Source organism: Salvelinus namaycush, chromosome 21 (assembly GCF_016432855.1).
Source record: "Salvelinus namaycush isolate Seneca chromosome 21, SaNama_1.0, whole genome shotgun sequence".
Classification (NCBI taxonomy): Eukaryota; Metazoa; Chordata; class Actinopteri; order Salmoniformes; family Salmonidae; genus Salvelinus; species Salvelinus namaycush.
This window is the reverse complement of record NC_052327.1, coordinates 48,207,187-48,226,412: the sequence shown is the minus strand read 5'-3', so window position 1 is coordinate 48,226,412 and position 19,226 is coordinate 48,207,187. Positions and strand designations below refer to the sequence as shown.

Below are 19,226 nucleotides of genomic sequence, written 5' to 3'. Positions count from 1 at the left end.
AACAAACAGCAAAAACATATATATGATCAATTACAAATCTTAGAATCAACTATTAAAGATGACCAGAACCCACTAGATTCTCCAATTACATTGAATGAACTACAGGACAAAATATAAACCCTCCAACCCAAAAAGGCCTGTGACGTTGATGGTATCCTCAATGAAATGATCAAATATACAGACTCAGAATCCAAACTCTTTTAACATCATCCTCAGCTCAGTCATCTTCCCCAATATTTGGAACCAAGGACTGATCACCCCAATCCACACAAGATGGTAGTTATCACACGCTGTTAGCCTCATCTTCTTTTCACCCTTCCTCCTTGGCATTGTGGGAATTTTGAGATCAGTATTAGAAGGATCGTGATCGTCTCTCCCCGTCTCTCTCTAGTAAATCGGTGACGGCTGCAGCGTTGAAGCAGGGCTGGGCTGTTGTGGTCATTCAGCGGTATTGGAGAGGTTATTTAACCAGACAGATCTATAGAATTGTCCGGTCCTCCACTATCATCATCCAAGCCTTCACTAGAGGCTGGATCGCCAGGAAACGCTATAAAAAGGTATTGTGCCGTGTCCTATCTGAATAGGTTTCATTTGGCTGTAGCTATCAGCACATTATGGGGGCGGCAGCGTAGCCTAGTGGTTAGAGCATTGGACTAGTAATCGAAAGGTTGCAAGTTCGAATCCCCGAGCTGACCAGGTACAAATCTGTTGTTCTGAACAAGGCAGTTAGGCCGTCATTGAAAATAAGAATCTGTTCTTCACTGACCTGCCTAGTTAAATAAAGGTTAAATAAAAATGATCTACCAACTGAGACCGCATGGGGAATTGGACTAGATGTCAGTAGTCTGTGTGCATGTCTTGTTTTTATTAATGCGTCTCTGTGTGTAAACTCTCAGATGGTGGAGGTGCAGAAAGCACTAATCTTACAGAAGTATGCCCGGGCATGGCTGGCCAGGAGACGCTTCCAGACCCTGCGTCGCCTGGTACACAACGTGCAGCTCTCCTACAGGTGCCAGCAGCTCCGGAAGAAACTGGAGGATCAGGTTAGAATGTCCCCCCCCCCCCCCCAAAAAACAGTACAAAACTGACCTGGAAGAGGTGGGGTTAGTGAGGTGGAGTCTTGTTGGAGGAGGTGGGGTTAGTGAGGTGGAGTCTTGTTGGAGGAGGTGGGGTTAGTGAGGTGGAGTCTTGTTGGAAGGGGTGGGGGGGAGTCTTGTTGGACGAGGTGGGGTTAGTGAGGTGGGGTCTTGTTGGAAGAGGTGGGGTTGGTGAGGTGGAGTCTTGTTGGAGGAGGTGGGGTTAGTGAGGTGGAGTCTTGTTAGAAGGGGTGGGGTTAGTGAGGTGGAGTCTTGTTGGAAAATTTGGGGTTAGTGAGGTGGAGTCTATCTTGTGTTGGTGTAACAGAGAACGTACTGTAAACTCACTCCACAGCTAACTTGAAATGTAGCAGATGGAGCCAGCTAACTGGTATTTTTTTGTATAGCTCAATCGGTTCATACGTTGTCAAGCGGGAGGTCACGTGTGTTGGCGAGGTAGAGGACCCTGGTTCAAGCCCGGTCAGAGGCATGTTCAGGGAGGCAGCGCTTTATGCTAAGCTAACACACTGATGCCGGTTGAGACCAGGACCTTGTTCTGGCCTGGGATGAATTTCCTGGTCTGGGTCTTAGTCTCAGCTCATGATCTCTGACTAGACCGTCGGGTTTAGTCACTCAACTCATGTGGTCAAGAAACACCACGGTATAGCATTTCTTTGTTGATGTCTGTCCTTCCAGGGCAAAGAGAACCGTGGGTTGCTCGAGAGGCTGACAAGTCTGGCCGGTGCTCACGCCCAAGGTCTCGACAAGCTGCACGGTCTGGAGGCCCAGCTGGGGAAATCGGCCACTGAGAAGGCTTCGCTAGAGGAGCGAGAGAAGAAGAGCAAGGAGGACGCCGCCAAGACGATCGCCCAGCTTCAACAGGAAAAAGACATGTTCATCGTGGAAAAGCAGGACTTGGAAAAGAAGCTTGCAGATACAGCAACAGAGATGAAAGGTAAGAGGAAGGAAATGATGGCTCAGATTGTTCTCTTTTTAAACCTCCATTTAAATAAAAAAGGTGGTCTGTAGTCTAGTTCAGGATTGAAGTGGCGTATATGATCCTGGTCCACCGAGCTGGATAAAACCGTTGCTATGGATTAGGATCGGGCGATATTTCGATAGTGTCGGATATCGAAGATAATTAACAGCCCTCGTCGATGGTGACGACATCGTGATGTGATATAGCCTATTTCAACTTGACTGGCAGCACGTAGTAAAGAGCTTCAATAAATATGTTATAAACAATTTACAGAATGCAAGAGTAGCGCCAAATGTCCAGTCAGAAAAAGAAAGAAAAATTCTCTCTCAATGTCGGATGATCTTGGTCATATAGCGTACACTCTATTTTAAAAGCCTCATTTTGTATTTTTTTCCCCCCTCCATTTGGATATATGACTTCATGATCAAACATTTATCAGACAGTTTGAAATTATTTTGAATAAGCTAGTACATAATAGGCTGACGGTAATAATGACAAGTAGAACAACCAATAGCAAGAGAACAATTGAACAAGCATTTTTTTTTAACAAAACTTACAGTTGAGCAAAGCTTAGTGTATTTTATTATATATTTTTTATTTTACCTTTATTTAACAAGGTAGGCTACAACCTACCTACAAATATAGAAGTCTAGACCTACAAATTTGAATAAATATTAATAATCAGCCAGTTGTGGGGGACAGCAGAGTTATGTGCTCTGCAGCCGGGCCCTTGATGATTTTACAACCCATCACACGACACACAGCCAGGGAGGCTTCTTGACTGTCACATGCGCGTCGGGACACACACACACCTCTCTTTCGTGCCACAGCTCCAACAGAGGCGACTAAAAAATGAGTTAGCTCCAAAATATATTTAGTCATGAATCCTCTCGTCCCTTCCGGAGCATGTGAGCTCGCGCTAGCGGTCTTTTTTAAAATGTTAAATTCTTGCCAAAAAGGGCCGATACCATCTTATATCACCATGTTTTATGGGTACTTAATCACGATTGGACAGAGGTTGACATCACCCAAAACTACTAGTATGGGTCCAGAATATTATCCAGTTATAGTCATTTATACTGTGTTTCACTTCATTTCTAGACAGCTTCGATCAAATCAAGACAACTCTGAAAGAAGATTTGGAACGAGAAGAAAGATTGAGGAAGTAAGAGTTACTTCCTGTACCTATACCTTCTTTTTTTATTTTTTTATTTTTTACTTCTGAGCCGAGCTAAACCAAGCTAAGCCTTACTGGGCTGGCCTGGTTACTCATCCACCATAGTAGCAGGAACAGTTCTGGACAGAATGGTGTGAAGGGGGAATATCTGAGCCAGTCCAGTATGGGTCAGGTCTAGTCTAATAATGGTCAGGTCCAGTATGGTTCAGGTCCAGTCTAGTAATGGTTCAGGTCCAGTATGGGTCAGGTCCAGTCCAGTATGGGTCAGGTCCAGTCTAGTAATGGTCAGGTCCAGTCTAGTAATGGTCAGGTCCAGTCTAGTAATGGTCAGGTCCAGTCTAGTAATGGTCAGGTCCAGTCTAGTAATGGTCCAGTCTAGTAATGGTCAGGTCCAGTCTAGTAATGGTCCAGTCTAGTAATGGTCAGGTCCAGTCTAGTAATGGTCAGGTCCAGTCTAGTAATGGTCAGGTCCAGTCTAGTAATGGTCAGGTCCAGTATGGGTCAGGTCCAGTCTAGTAATGGTCAGGTCCAGTCTAGTAATGGTCAGGTCCAGTATGGTTCAGGTCCAGTCTAGTAATGGTCATGTCCAGTATAGTATGGGTCAGGTCCAGTATGGGTCAGGTCCAGTATGGGTCAGGTCCAGTCTAGCAATGGTCAGGTCCAGTATGGGTCATGGTCCAGTATGGGTCATGGTCCAGTCTAGTAATGGTCAGGTCCAGTATGGTTCAGGTCCAGTCTAGTAATGGTCAGGTCCAGTATGGTTCAGGTCCAGTCTAGTAATGGTCAGGTCCAGTATGGGTCAGGTCCAGTCTAGTAATGGTCAGGTCCAGTATGGGTCAGGTCCAGTCTAGTAATGGTCAGGTCCAGTCTAGTAATGGTCAGGTCATGGTCCAGTATGGGTCAGGTCCAGTGTTGTGAAAAGGACACAAGATTGATCTAGTTTAGTTTCTCAGGATTGCAGAGAACAACCTTGACCTGCAGAAGGAGGACCATGAGAAGGAGGTGGAGGTTCTGAGGGAGGAGAACAGGAGATTGAAGGAGGAGAGAGTCCGCCTGCAGAGACAGACGGAGGAGGGGGCGCAGGTCAACACTGATCTACAGGACCAGGTCATACAGCTCACCAAGCACGTCAAGGTGAGGTTCAAAGGTCATTGGTCATACAGCTCACCAAGCACGTCAAGGTGAGGTCATTGGTCGTACAGCTCACCAAGCACGTCGAGGTGAGGTTCAAAGGTCATTGGTCGTACAGCTCACCAAGCACGTCAAGGTGAGGTTCAAAGGGTGAAGGATTACTTGACTGATGTATTGATGGATGGATGGATGAATGTGTTGGTTGGTTGGTTAGTTCAGTGATTGATTTTCCTCTTCCAAGGTCATACCTGAGTTACGGAAGGATCTTCATAACCTCCAAACCCAGAGAGATGATCTGGACCGGAGAATGAAGGGGCAGTCAGAAGAAGCGATAGGTACATCTACTCTGCGGGTTAATTCACACTACTGTGCCCTATACTGGCCTGGCTACCCATCCACCGTAGTTGCTGATGCAGTGGAAAGGACAATGTGAAAAGAAAATATCCGAGCCAGTCCAGTGTGGTATAGGTCCAGTGTGGTATAGGTCCAGTGTGGTTTAGGTCCGGTCCAGTGTGGTTTAGGTCCGGTCCAGTGTGGTTTAGGTCCGGTCCAGTACAGTATGGTTCAGGTCCGGTCCAGTACAGTATGGTTCAGGTCCGGTCCAGTACAGTATGGTTCAGGTCCGGTCCAGTACAGTGTGGTTCAGGTCCGGTCCAGTACAGTGTGGTTCAGGTCCGGTCCAGTACAGTGTGGTTCAGGTCCAGTACAGTGTGGTTCAGGTCCAGTACAGTGTGGTTCAGGTCCGGTCCAGTACAGTGTGGGTCAGGTCCGGTCCAGTACAGTGTGGGTCAGGTCCGGTCCAGTACAGTGTGGGTCAGGTCCGGTCCAGTACAGTGTGGGTCAGGTCCGGTCCAGTACAGTGTGGGTCAGGTCCGGTCCAGTACAGTGTGGGTCAGGTCCGGTCCAGTACAGTGTGGGTCAGGTCCAGTACAGTGTGGGTCAGGTCCAGTACAGTGTGGTTCAGGTACAGGGTGGTTCAGGTCAGGTCCAGTGTGGTTCAGGTCCGGTCCAGTACAGGGTGGTTCAGGTCCGGTCCAGTACAGGGTGGTTCAGGTCCGGTCCAGTACAGGGTGGTTCAGGTCCGGCCCAGTCCAGGGTGGTTCAGGGTCCGACTGTTCAGGCCATGACTGTTTGACTCTTTTCCTACAGCTAAGATGAGTGTGATTACAAGACAACTTCTTGGTGGCGTGATGGAAGAAGAGGTCATTTCCAGGTAGTGTAATTTCTATACATATGTAACTATATTATTCTCTATACATATTTGGGACAATGATGGGTTCAATCCAGTTTACACGTTTTTTTTTGTTAAAAGGTTGACCTCCGATGGGCCTGACCAGATATATGAAGCCGGGGATCTGTTGACGGCTTTTGATGGGCTGCAGAAAGCTACCAGGTCTGACACGTTTGGTTTTTCCCATCTACTCTGGATCTCTACATTAACCTGGTCCCAGATCTGTTTGTTGTCTCCACAAACCCCCTACTGGTCCCAGATTTGTTTGTGTTGTCTCCACAAACCCCCTACTGGTCCCAGATCTGTTTGTGTTGTCTCCACAAACCCCCTGCTGGTCCCAGATCTGTTTGTGTTGTCTCCACAACCCCTACTGGTCCCAGATCTGTTTGTGTTGTCTCCACAACCCCTACTGGTCCCAGATCTGTTTGTGTTGTCTCCACAAACCCCCTACTGGTCCCAGATCTGTTTGTGTTGTCTCCACAAACCCCCTACTGGTCCCAGATCTGTTTGTGTTGTCTCCACAAACCCCCTACTGGTCCCAGATCTGTTTGTGTTGTCTCCACAAACCCTACTGGTCCCAGATTTGTTTGTGCTGTCTCCACAAACCCCCTACTGGTCCCAGATCTGTTTATGCTGTCTCCACAAACCCCCTACTGGTCCCAGATCTGTTTGTGCTGTCTCCACAAACCTAAAAACGTATATGTGCTCACTGTGCTGGAGGTGGATAAAAGCAGCGTGACATAATGTTATTGCTGCTACTGTAAGGATTCACATGGCCGTTCTGCCCCGATTGTGAGGAATAAACCTTATTGAGGGTCTATAAAATAGACATCTCTATTTCACACGGGGATCATTTGACATCCAAGGCTAGTGAATTAAGGTGGTGTTGTTCGTCTGTCTGACAGACTGACTGTTTGTTTGTGACTGACTGTTTGTTTGTGACTGACTGTTTGTTTGTGACTGACTTGTTTGTCTGTCGGCAGAGTGCTGGAGAGAAAGCAGAAGGAACAGAAAGAGGTCTCCGACAGCCAGATGGAGGGGCTGACGTTCAAGGTGGAACACCTGCAGAACGAAAACAATCAGCTGCAGAAACTGTTCCAGGAGAAAATGTCTGTCAACGACAGCATCGGCCAGGAAGTGACCAGGCTGAACCAGGAAAACATGGTCATACCTGAGCTGAAGCAGACGGTGTCAGAGCTACAACGACATAAACAGGAACTGGAAGACCAACTGGAGGAGCAGGCCAGAGGGATGACAGGTAGACACCATCACCCTACACCATCACCACTACACCATCACCACTACACCATCACCACTACACCATCACCACTACACCATCACCACTACACCATCACCCCTACACCATCACCATCACCCTCCACCATCACCCTACACCATCACTTCGGGGTCATTGTTATCCAGTCAACTCAGGAAGTCATTCCAATCATTTATCTCATTTTTTAAAAATGTATTTTTTTCTTCTTTTTTTTTGTTAGAAAAAATTGAGGAGATGTCAAAAAAGCTTCAGATGAATGTTGAAGAGGAAGCCTCCCAACGCAGGTACGGTAGTATATCCTCAAGCCCTGAAATCATATAACAATATTCCATTGTCTGCAGATGCTTTTATCCAAAGCGACTTCCAGGACAGTGAGTGCATACATTTACTGTATGTATGCATCTGTATTATATGTGTGTGTGTATATATATAAATGAACCCAACGGGAATTGAACCCGCAACCCCTATCTCGACATGCTAGCACCACACACTTACCAACCGAACCACACAAGACCACAATCTAGCCGTCATTACTATTCTGATCCCAACTGACCCCCTAACCTCTGTGTTCAGGCTGTTGGAGCAGCATGAGCAGGTGGAGCGGGAGAAGGAGGAGGTGGAGAGGAAGGTGGAGGAGCTGGAGGAGGTGCTCAGGAGACAGAAGAACACTGAGACCGAGGCCAAGACCAGATTCACTCAGGAGGCATCACGACTCACTGCAGAGAACATGGTGTGTTGGGGGGACTCTGTGTGTGTGACTGACTGTGTGTGTGTGACTGACTGTGTGTGTGTGTGACTGACTGTGTGTGTGTGTGTGACTGACTGACTGTGTGTGTGTGTGTGACTGACTGACTGTGTGTGTGTGTGACTGACTGTGTGTGTGTGTGTGACTGACTGTGTGTGTGTGTGTGACTGACTGTGTGTGTGTGACTGACTGTGTGTGTGTGACTGACTGTGTGTGTGACTGACTGACTGTGTGTGTGTGTGTGACTGACTGTGTGTGACTGACTGACTGACTGACTGTGTGTGTGACTGACTGACTGACTGTGTGTGTGACTGACTGTGTGTGTGACTGACTGTGTGTGTGTGTGACTGACTGACTGACTGACTGTGTGTGACTGACTGACTGACTGTGTGTGTGTGTGACTGACTGACTGACTGTGTGTGACTGACTGACTGACTGTGTGTGTGTGTGTGACTGACTGACTGACTGTGTGTGTGTGACTGACTGACTGACTGACTGTGTGTGTGTGTGACTGACTGACTGTGTGTGTGTGTGACTGACTGACTGTGTGTGTGTGTGACTGACTGACTGTGTGTGTGTGTGACTGACTGACTGACTGTGTGTGTGTGTGACTCACTGACTGTGTGTGTGTGTGTGTGACTCACTGACTGTGTGTGTGTGACTGACTGACTGTGTGTGACTGACTGTGTGTGTGTGTGACTGACTGTGTGTGTGTGTGTGTGACTGTGTGTGTGTGTGTGTGACTGACTGTGTGTGTGTGTGTGACTGACTGTGTGTGTGTGACTGACTGACTGTGTGTGTGTGTGTGTGTGTGTGTGACTGACTGTGTGTGTGTGTGTGTGTGTGTGTGTGACTGACTGTGTGTGTGACTGACTGTGTGTGTGACTGACTGACTGACTGTGTGTGTGACTGACTGACTGACTGTGTGTGTGACTGACTGTGTGTGTGACTGACTGACTGACTGTGTGTGTGACTGACTGTGTGTGTGACTGACTGACTGTGTGTGTGACTGACTGTGTGTGTGACTGACTGACTGTGTGTGACTGACTGTGTGTGTGTGTGACTGACTGACTGACTGACTGTGTGTGTGTGTGACTGACTGACTGACTGTGTGTGTGACTGACTGACTGACTGACTGTGTGTGTGACTGACTGACTGACTGACTGTGTGTGTGTGTGACTGACTGACTGTGTGTGTGTGACTGACTGACTGTGTGTGTGACTGACTGACTGACTGACTGACTGACTGTGTGTGTGTGACTGACTGACTGTGTGTGTGTGACTGACTGTGTGTGTGTGACTGACTGACTGACTGTGTGTGTGTGTGACTGACTGACTGACTGTGTGTGACTGACTGACTGACTGACTGTGTGTGTGACTGACTGACTGACTGTGTGTGTGTGTGACTGACTGACTGACTGACTGTGTGTGTGTGTGACTGACTGACTGACTGACTGTGTGTGTGTGTGACTGACTGACTGTGTGTGTGTGACTGACTGACTGACTGTGTGTGTGTGACTGACTGACTGACTGTGTGTGTGTGTGACTGACTGACTGACTGTGTGTGTGTGTGACTGACTGACTGTGTGTGTGTGACTGACTGTGTGTGTGTGTGACTGACTGTGTGTGTGTGTGTGACTGACTGTGTGTGTGACTGACTGTGTGTGTGTGTGTGACTGACTGTGTGTGTGTGTGTGACTGACTGTGTGTGTGTGTGTGTGTGTGTGACTGACTGACTGTGTGTGTGTGTGTGTGTGTGTGTGTGACTGACTGTGTGTGTGTGACTGACTGTGTGTGTGACTGACTGACTGACTGTGTGTGTGACTGACTGACTGACTGACTGTGTGTGTGACTGACTGTGTGTGTGACTGACTGACTGACTGTGTGTGTGACTGACTGACTGTGTGTGTGACTGACTGTGTGTGTGACTGACTGACTGTGTGTGACTGACTGTGTGTGTGTGACTGACTGACTGACTGACTGTGTGTGTGTGTGACTGACTGACTGACTGTGTGTGTGACTGACTGACTGACTGACTGTGTGTGACTGACTGACTGACTGACTGACTGTGTGTGTGTGACTGACTGACTGACTGTGTGTGTGTGACTGACTGTGTGTGTGACTGACTGACTGACTGACTGTGTGTGTGTGTGTGACTGAGTGAGAGTGTGTGTGTGACTGAGTGTGTGTGTGTGTGTGTGTGTGACTGAGTGTGTGTGTGTGACTGAGTGTGTGTGTGTGTGACTGAGTGTGTGTGTGACTGACTGACTGTGTGTGTGACTGACTGACTGACTGACTGTGTGTGTGTGTGTGTGTGTGACTGACTGTGTGTGACTGACTGTGTGTGTGTGTGACTGACTGTGTGTGACTGTGTGTGACTGACTGTGTGTGACTGACTGTGTGTGACTGACTGTGTGTGACTGACTGTGTGTGTGTGTGACTGACTGACTGACTGTGTGTGTGTGTGTGTGTGACTGACTGTGTGTGTGTGTGTGTGTGACTGACTGTGTGTGTGTGTGACTGACTGTGTGTGTGTGTGTGTGTGACTGACTGTTTGTGACTGACTGACTGACTGACTGTTTGTGACTGACTGACTGTTTGTGACTGACTGACTGACTTTGTGACTGACTGACTGACTTTGTGACTGACTGACTGACTTTGTGACTGACTGACTGACTTTGTGTGTGACTTGTTTGTGACTGTTTGTGTGTGACTTGTTTGTGACTGTTTGTGTGTGACTTGTTTGTGACTGTTTGTGTGTGACTTGTTTGTGACTGTTTGTGTGTGACTTGTTTGTGACTGTTTGTGTGTGACTTGTTTGTGACTGTTTGTGTGTGACTGTTTCTGACTGACTGTTTGTGACTGTTTGTGTGTGACTGACTGACTGTTTGTGACTGACTGACTGACTTTCTGACTGACTGTTTGTGACTGACTGACTGTTTGTGACTGACTGTGTGTGTGTGACTGAGTGTGTGTGACTGACTGACTGACTGTTTGTGACTGACTGACTGACTGACTGACTGACTGACTGACTGTTTGTGACTGACTGTGTGTGTAAGTCACTCCTTGTGATACTTACATTTTATTGCAGGACTTTGAAGAACAGCTCGACATGAAGGATCGGTTGATAAGGAAGCTACAAAATAAAATGAAGAGTCTTCAAACATCCGAGAAAGGTAACATGATTATGAACTGACAAAGTAAACTTCTGGTACATTCTATCACATTTGATATTCGGCTCATTTCCTGTTTTTTGGGGGGTTTCTTCCTCAGCCAATCAAACGCCAGCGCCCACTATTCCCAAAGAATACCTCGGGATGTTGGAGTACAAGAGGGAGGATGAACCCAAGCTCATTCAATACATAATTCTGGGTAATGAACACGTCACCATTCTGGGTAACGAACATGTCACCATTCTGGGTACTGAACAACGTCACCATTATGGGTACTGAACAACGTCACCATTCTGGGTAACGAACAACGCCACCATTCTGGGTAACGAACAACGTCACCATTCTTGTTGGAGTTGACACTGTTTTTTATAGTATCACATGACCACACAGGTCTACATGGCCTAAGAAAATAGATCACACGAACCTGAGAGGATGAACTAACAACTAGTTCTCACTATGAAAGTGTGACATGTCAAACAACAGCAGCAGTATACAGAGTTTGGCTCATATCTGTAACTGGGTTGTGTTCATTAGGCATCAAATGGAAGAAAGACTGAAACAGGGAGGGACTACCTGCACTTGTCCAATAAGGAATGCCCTTTTTTTTGATGAATATTTTTGCAAAAAGCTTTCCGTTGTGTGTCCTACCACTCTGCTCTCTGTCAGACCTGAAACCCAGGGGGGTAGTGGTCAACATGATCCCCAACATGGCCGCCCAGCTTCTCTTCCTATGTATCCGTTAATCTGGCCCATGTTTGTAACTGTCCTATGTTTGCAGACCTGAAACCCAGGGGGGTAGTGGTCAACATGATCCCCAACATGGCCGCCCAGCTTCTCTTCATGTGTATCCGTTAATCTGGCCCATGTTTGTAACTGTCCTATGTTTGCAGACCTGAAACCCAGGGGTGTGGTGGTGAACATGATCCCCAACATGGCCGCCCAGCTTCTCTTCATGTGTATCCGTTAATCTGGCCCATGTTTGTAACTGTCCTATGTTTGCAGACCTGAAACCCAGGGGTGTGGTGGTCAACATGATCCCCAACATGGCCGCCCAGCTTCTCTTCATGTGTGTCCGCCATGCTGACTACCTCAACGACGGAGCCAAGCTCAAGTCTCTCATGAACGCCATAATCAGCGGTGTTAAGAAGGTCGTCACGGTAAGCTGAGTCAGTTCCTGTTCTGCATCTCATAGTTCTTCATACGACACTGGAAAAAAAACTCATAACAGGCCCACTCACTTGTAAGCTCTTCTTCTTTTGTCCCTGGCGGGAATGAATGACCTTGTTTACATTCAAATGCAGATGTTCTCAGGATTTTTGTTGTTTTTATGTTGTTGTCATTTGTTTACCTTTTCTCAGGATCACCAAGCAGACTTTGAATTGCTGTCATTCTGGCTCTCCAACATGTACCACATGTTGAACTGTCTGAAGCAGTACAGTGGAGAGGAGGTAGGATTATCCCCTACCATTTTTTTTTTATACTGCACACCATCAGGGATTCTATCCACAGAGAATGTACCAGTCCATATGTTGTTTCATATAGCATAGTAATACTCTGACCGAAAGATCTGTTATTATTATAATAAAATTGTTTCATTTTTATCCCACATTTTTTTCCACAGGAGTTTATGAAACAGAACAGTCCGCGTCAGAATAAGAACTGCTTGCAGAACTTTGACTTGTCTGAACACAGACAGATCTTCAGTGATCTGGCCATCCGTATCTATCACCACTTTATATCTGTCATGGAGAAGACCCTTATACCTATGATCGGTAGGTTACTCTCATAACATAACACGATGTGCACTACCAGTCAAACGTTTCGACACACCTACTCATTCCAGGGTTTTTTTTTCTTTCTTTTTCTACTATTTTCTACATTGTAGATTAATAATGAAGACATCAACACTATGAAATAACACATATGGAATCATGTAGTAAACAAAAAAGTGTTAAACAAATCAACATTTATTTTAGATTCTTCAAAGTAGCCACCCTTTGCCTTGTTGACAGCTTTGCACACTTTTGGCATTCCTACAGGTAGTAGGAGGGGGTTTGTCCCACTAAGCGCAAACCAGATGGGATGGCGTATCGCTGCAGAATGCTGTGGTAGCCATGCTGGTTAAGTGTGCCTTGAATTCTAAATAAATCACTGACAGTGTCACCAGCAAAACACACCATCACACCTCCATGCTTCACGGTGGGAACCACACATGCAGAGATCATCCATTCACCTACTCTGCGTCTCACAAAGACACGGCGGTTGGATCCAAAAATCTCTAATTTGGACTCATCAGACCGATTTCCACCGGTCTAATGTCCATTGCTCGTGTTTCTTGGCCCAAGCAAGTCTCTTCTTATTATTGGTGTCCTTTAGTAGTGGTTTCTTTGCAGCAATTCGACCACGAAGGCCTGATTCATGCAGTCTCCTCTGAACAGTTGAAAGAAATTCCACAAATTAATTTTTAACAAGGCACACCTGTTCATTTAAATGTATTCCAGGTGACTACCTCATGAAGATGGTTGAGAGAATGCCAAGAGTGTGCAAAGCTGTCATCAAGGCAAATGGTGGCAACTTTGAAGAATCTAAAATATGTTTTGATTTATTTAACACTTTTTTTTGGTTACTACATGATTCCATATGTGTTATTTCATAGTTTTGATGTCTTCACTATTATTCTACAATGTAGAATGGTACTGTACGTTGATATGATACATACATTGGTAGTCACTTTCCATTTAATATTTTTAGAAATCCAAGAAACTATTGTTATATAAAGGTTAAAAAGGGCAATAAAGGTTTTCATTTATTCACACATGCATACAGTACCTGTTCTACGTAAAGAGTGCGTGTCTGTTTCCTCCAGTTCCTGGTATGCTGGAACATGAGAGTCTCCAGGGAATCTCTAGTATGAAGCCTACAGGCTTCCGTAAGCGATCCAGCAGTATCTATGAGGACCAGGAGGTCTACACCATCTCTTCTCTCCTCCAGCAGCTCAGTCTGTACCACAGCACTATGAGTCAGCACGGCATGGAGGAGGGGTTGGTCAGACAGGTAGGAGATGGGGGGGGTCAGACAGGTAGGAGATGGGGGGGTCAGACAGGTGGGGGGGGGGGGGGGGGGGGGGGTGTCAGGGGGCTGTAGGGGAAAGGAGTAAACTCCCTCTTGGGATCAATTGTGGGGATGCACAGGTATCGATTCTTGGACCTCTATGATTTTCAGGTTATATTAATCACATCTACCTGTGTTTGTGTCTGACCCTGTGTTTGTGTCTGACCCTGTGTTGTCCCAACATCTACCTGTGTTGTCCCAACATCTACCTGTGTTTGTGTCTGACCCTGTGTTGTCCCAACATCTACCTGTGTTTGTGTCTGACCCTGTGTTGTCCCAACATCTACCTGTGTTGTCCCAACATCTACCTGTGTTGTCCCAACATCTACCTGTGTTTGTGTCTGACCCTGTGTTGTCCAACATCTACCTGTGTTGTCCCAACATCTACCTGTGTTTGTGTCTGACCCTGTGTTTGTGTCTGACCCTGTGTTGTCCAACATCTACCTGTGTTTGTGTCTGACCCTGTGTTGTCCAACATCTACCTGTGTTTGTGTCTGACCCTGTGTTTGTGTCTGACCCTGTGTTGTCCCAACAGGCTGTGAAACAGACTTTCTTCCTGGTGGGTGCGGCCACACTCAACAACATCCTGCTACGCAAAGACATGTGCTCCTGTAGGAAGGGCATGCAGATCAGGTAGGTGTGTGTGATGAACAAGACGAAACAGAGGAAGAGATGGAAAGTTAAATCCTCCCCAGCAAACAGTGAAAGTTCCTACAACGTATGTTAAACGTGGCAACATGTTTCAGGTACCTGTCTGTATGTTACTGTAGGTAACGTAGCAACATGTTTCAGGTACCTGTCTGTATGTTGCCGTAGGTAACGTAGCAACATGTTTCAGGTACCTGTCTGTATGTTACTGTAGGTAACGTAGCAACATGTTTCAGGTACCTGTCTGTATGTTACTGTAGGTAACGTAGCAACATGTTTCAGGTACCTGTCTGTATGTTGCCGTAGGTAACGTAGCAACATGTTTCAGGTACCTGTCTGTATGTTACTGTAGGTAACGTAGCAACATGTTTCAGGTACCTGTCTGTATGTTGCCGTAGGTAACGTAGCAACATGTTTCAGGTACCTGTCTGTATGTTACTGTAGGTAACGTAGCAACATGTTTCAGGTACCTGTCTGTATGTTGCCGTAGGTAACGTAGCAACATGTTTCAGGTACCTGTCTGTATGTTGCCGTAGGTAACGTAGCAACATGTTTCAGGTACCTGTCTGTATGTTGCCGTAGGTAACGTAGCAACATGTTTCAGGTACCTGTCTGTATGTTACTGTAGGTAACGTAGCAACATGTTTCAGGTACCTGTCTGTATGTTGCCGTAGGTAACGTAGCAACATGTTTCAGGTACCTGTCTGTATGTTACTGTAGGTAACGTAGCAACATGTTTCAGGTACCTGTCTGTATGTTGCCGTAGGTAACGTAGCAACATGTTTCAGGTACCTGTCTGTATGTTGCCGTAGGTAACGTAGCAACATGTTTCAGGTACCTGTCTGTATGTTACTGTAGGTAACGTAACAACATGTTTCAGGTACCTGTCTGTATGTTGCCGTAGGTAACGTAGCAACATGTTTCAGGTACCTGTCTGTATGTTGCCGTAGGTAACGTAGCAACATGTTTCAGGTACCTGTCTGTATGTTGCCGTAGGTAACGTAGCAACATGTTTCAGGTACCTGTCTGTATGTTGCCGTAGGTAACGTAGCAACATGTTTCAGGTACCTGTCTGTATGTTGCCGTAGGTAACGTAGCAACATGTTTCAGGTACCTGTCTGTATGTTGCCGTAGGTAACGTAGCAACATGTTTCAGGTACCTGTCTGTATGTTGCCGTAGGTAACGTAGCAACATGTTTCAGGTACCTGTCTGTATGTTACTGTAGGTAACGTAGCAACATGTTTCAGGTACCTGTCTGTATGTTACTGTAGGTAACGTAGCAACATGTTTCAGGTACCTGTCTGTATGTTACTGTAGGTAACGTAGCAACATGTTTCAGGTACCTGTCTGTATGTTACTGTAGGTAACGTAGCAACATGTTTTCGGGTGTAACATCAGTTACCTGTTTGTTTTCCAGGTGATTGGAACCAGCGACCTTTCGTTTACTGGCCGAACGCTCCTTAACCGCTAGGCTACCTGTTTTGCAGGTGTAACATCAGTTACCTGGAGGAGTGGCTGAAGGAGAAGGACCTTGTGCAGGGTACCAGTGCCATGGAAACTCTGAAGCCTCTGTGTCAGGCTGCCTGGCTGCTGCAGGTCAACAAGACCACTGATGACGACGCCAAGGAAATCATAGAACAATGCTCTGAACTCAACACTGTACAGGTACTGAAGGATGATGTACTACAGGGGTTCCCCAACTGGCGGCCTGCTGGCGGCCTGTATTATTTGGTCTCCCGATGTTTTCTGAGCAAACATAAATATACATATGTTGTTTTTTTAAACATTTTATTGTTGGACAATAAACACTGTAAAAGCACCAGGAAATCAGCTCCAAGTGATTTTAATTTGGGAAATCTGTTCCCAAGTATTCCCACTCGTAATAGAGAGATGTGATTTGTATACAACGTTTGAAATTATTTTTGTGAAATATTATATCTGTTTGTGTATTTCTTGCCGTCAATTTGAAGTCTGTAAATTATTAGTAGTTATGTTCCGGTCCCCCGACGATCCGCTCAAGAAAGGATCGTCCCATGGCTGAATCTAATTGATGGTTCTTGCTATGCTACATTACCCATAATACTTTGACAAGAAGCTAACAAAATGTTGTACCGTATCCTTACAGATACTAACCACGGGCAGTACTTTAGATTGACTGTTTTTTTGTGAATATTACTCAGTATCACAGACAGAACCTTGTTTATTGTCCTGTTCTAGATTGTCAAGATTCTGAATTCTTACACTCCCATTGATGATTTTGAGAAACGGGTGGCGCCGTCGTTTGTCCGCAAAGTTCAGGTAAGGTGTAAATGTGCATCCCCCATCTCGGATCATGTGACAAGGATCATGTGCACCTGAATTTATTATGAAATTATTTTAATCACAGCAGTTCCAGTATATGGAAATTCAAGACAATCCAAAAACCATTTCAATGAACTAAATTTAGGAAATGAATGTATTTCCCTTGTCCCCTAGGGCTTGCTCCAGGACCGTGAGGGGGGATCCTCCCAGCTGATGCTAGACACTCAGTATCGTTTCCAGGTCACCTTCCCCTTCACCCCGTCCTCTCAGGCCCTGGAGCTACTACAACTGCCATCCAGCCTCAGACTGGGCTTCATCACCAGGGTCTAACCCCTGACCTCTGACCCCTTCACCCCGTCCTCTCAGGCCCTGGAGCTACTACAACTGCCATCCAGCCTCAGACTGGGCTTCATCACCAGGGTCTAACCCCTGACCTCTGACCCCTTCACCCCATCCTCTCAGGCCCTGGAGCTACTACAACTGCCATCCAGCCTCAGACTGGGCTTCATCACCAGGGTCTAACCCCTGACCTCTGGGGGAGGCGGTAGCCTTGACTTTAGAGAAGCGGTCCAGTAACCTAAAGGTTGCCGGTTTGAATCCCAGGGATGACGGGGGAAAAGCTGGCAGGAGTGAGGTGCCACTGTCCGCCAGTGTCTCGGCTGCCACCAACTGCCATTGTAGCCAAATAGCCTTGTAAAAATGATTTAGTTGTTTTCATTTACACTCGTAATACAGTTTTGATAAGAAATATTACGCCGATGCCTGATGAATGTGTGACGTAAATGCAGATGCTGTTGCAGAGCTAAATGCTTGGTAGTATAGTGACAAACCTTACTTCTCAGCTGGATGAGATGAGACATGCTTGGTAGTATAGTGACAAACCTTACTTCTCAGCTAGATGAGATGAGACATGCTTGGTAGTATAGTGACAAACCTTACTTCTCAGCTAGATGAGATGAGACATGCTTGGTAGTATAGTGACAAACCTTACTTCTCAGCTAGATGAGATGAGACATGCTTGGTAGTATAGTGACAAACCTTACTTCTCAGCTAGATGAGATGAGACATGCTTGGTAGTATAGTGACAAACCTTACTTCTCAGCTAGATGAGATGAGACATGCTTGGTAGTATAGTGACAAACCTTCTCAACTAGATGAGATGAGACATGCTTGGTAGTATAGTGACAAACCTTCTCAGCTAGATGAGATGAGACATGCTTGGTAGTATAGTGACAAACCTTACTTCTCAGCTAGATGAGATGAGACATGCTTGGTAGTATAGTGACAAACCTTCTCAGCTAGATGAGATGAGACATGCTTGGTAGTATAGTGACAAACCTTCTCAGCTAGATGAGATGAGACATGCTTGGTAGTATAGTGACAAACCTTCTCAACTAGATGAGATGAGACATGCTTGGTAGTATAGTGACAAACCTTCTCAGCGAGATGAGATGAGACATGCTTGGTAGTATAGTGACAAACCTTACTTCTCAACTAGATGAGATGAGACATGCTTGGTAGTATAGTGACAAACCTTCTCAACTAGATGAGATGAGACATGCTTGGTAGTATAGTGACAAACCTTCTCAGCTGGATGAGATGAGACATGCTTGGTAGTATAGTGACAAACCTTCTCAGCTAGATGAGATGAGACATGCTTGGTAGTATAGTGACAAACCTTCTCAACTAGATGAGATGAGACATGCTTGGTAGTATAGTGACAAACCTTCTCAACTAGATGAGATGAGACATGCTTGGTAGTATAGTGACAAACCTTACTTCTCAGCTAGATGAGATGAGACATGCTTGGTAGTATAGTGACAAACCTTACTTCTCAGCTAGATGAGATGAGACATGCTTGGTAGTATAGTGACAAACCTTACTTCTCAGCTAGATGAGATGAGACATGCTTGGTAGTATAGTGACAAACCTTCTCAGCTAGATGAGATGAGACATGCTTGGTAGTATAGTGACAAACCTTACTTCTCAGCTAGATGAGATGAGACATGCTTGGTAGTATAGTGACAAACCTTACTTCTCAGCTAGATGAGATGAGAAATGCTTGGTAGTATAGTGACAAACCTTACTTCTCAGCTAGATGAGATGAGACATGCTTGGTAGTATAGTGACAAACCTTACTTCTCAGCTAGATGAGATGAGACATGCTTGGTAGTATAGTGACAAACCTTCTCAGCTAGATGAGATGAGACATGCTTGGTAGTATAGTGACAAACCTTACTTCTCAGCTAGATGAGATGAGACATGCTTGGTAGTATAGTGACAAACCTTACTTCTCAGCTAGATGAGATGAGACATGCTTGGTAGTATAGTGACAAACCTTACTTCTCAGCTAGATGAGATGAGACATGCTTGGTAGT

General features: G+C 45.9%; 1 protein-coding gene across 1 annotated transcript in view; it reads left to right on the top strand.

Annotated features, from left to right (window-relative positions):
• The window catches only part of LOC120065937 (unconventional myosin-Vc-like), a 74,231-nt gene extending 56,198 nt beyond the window's left edge, over positions 1-18,033 (top strand). Inside the window, exons 20-38 of the mRNA XM_039016979.1 lie at positions 392-557; positions 897-1,043; positions 1,773-2,031; positions 3,157-3,220; positions 4,186-4,413; positions 5,676-5,756; positions 6,578-6,852; positions 7,091-7,154; positions 7,444-7,600; positions 10,706-10,790; positions 10,888-10,986; positions 11,790-11,944; positions 12,146-12,235; positions 12,409-12,559; positions 13,654-13,841; positions 14,434-14,531; positions 16,035-16,212; positions 16,765-16,845; positions 17,023-18,033. Coding sequence (XP_038872907.1) covers positions 392-557; positions 897-1,043; positions 1,773-2,031; positions 3,157-3,220; positions 4,186-4,413; positions 5,676-5,756; positions 6,578-6,852; positions 7,091-7,154; positions 7,444-7,600; positions 10,706-10,790; positions 10,888-10,986; positions 11,790-11,944; positions 12,146-12,235; positions 12,409-12,559; positions 13,654-13,841; positions 14,434-14,531; positions 16,035-16,212; positions 16,765-16,845; positions 17,023-17,178 — 2,722 coding nt within the window. The 3' untranslated portion in view covers positions 17,179-18,033. The remainder of the gene's footprint in view (positions 1-391; positions 558-896; positions 1,044-1,772; positions 2,032-3,156; positions 3,221-4,185; positions 4,414-5,675; positions 5,757-6,577; positions 6,853-7,090; positions 7,155-7,443; positions 7,601-10,705; positions 10,791-10,887; positions 10,987-11,789; positions 11,945-12,145; positions 12,236-12,408; positions 12,560-13,653; positions 13,842-14,433; positions 14,532-16,034; positions 16,213-16,764; positions 16,846-17,022) is intronic.
• Positions 18,034-19,226: the final 1,193 nt, after the last annotated feature.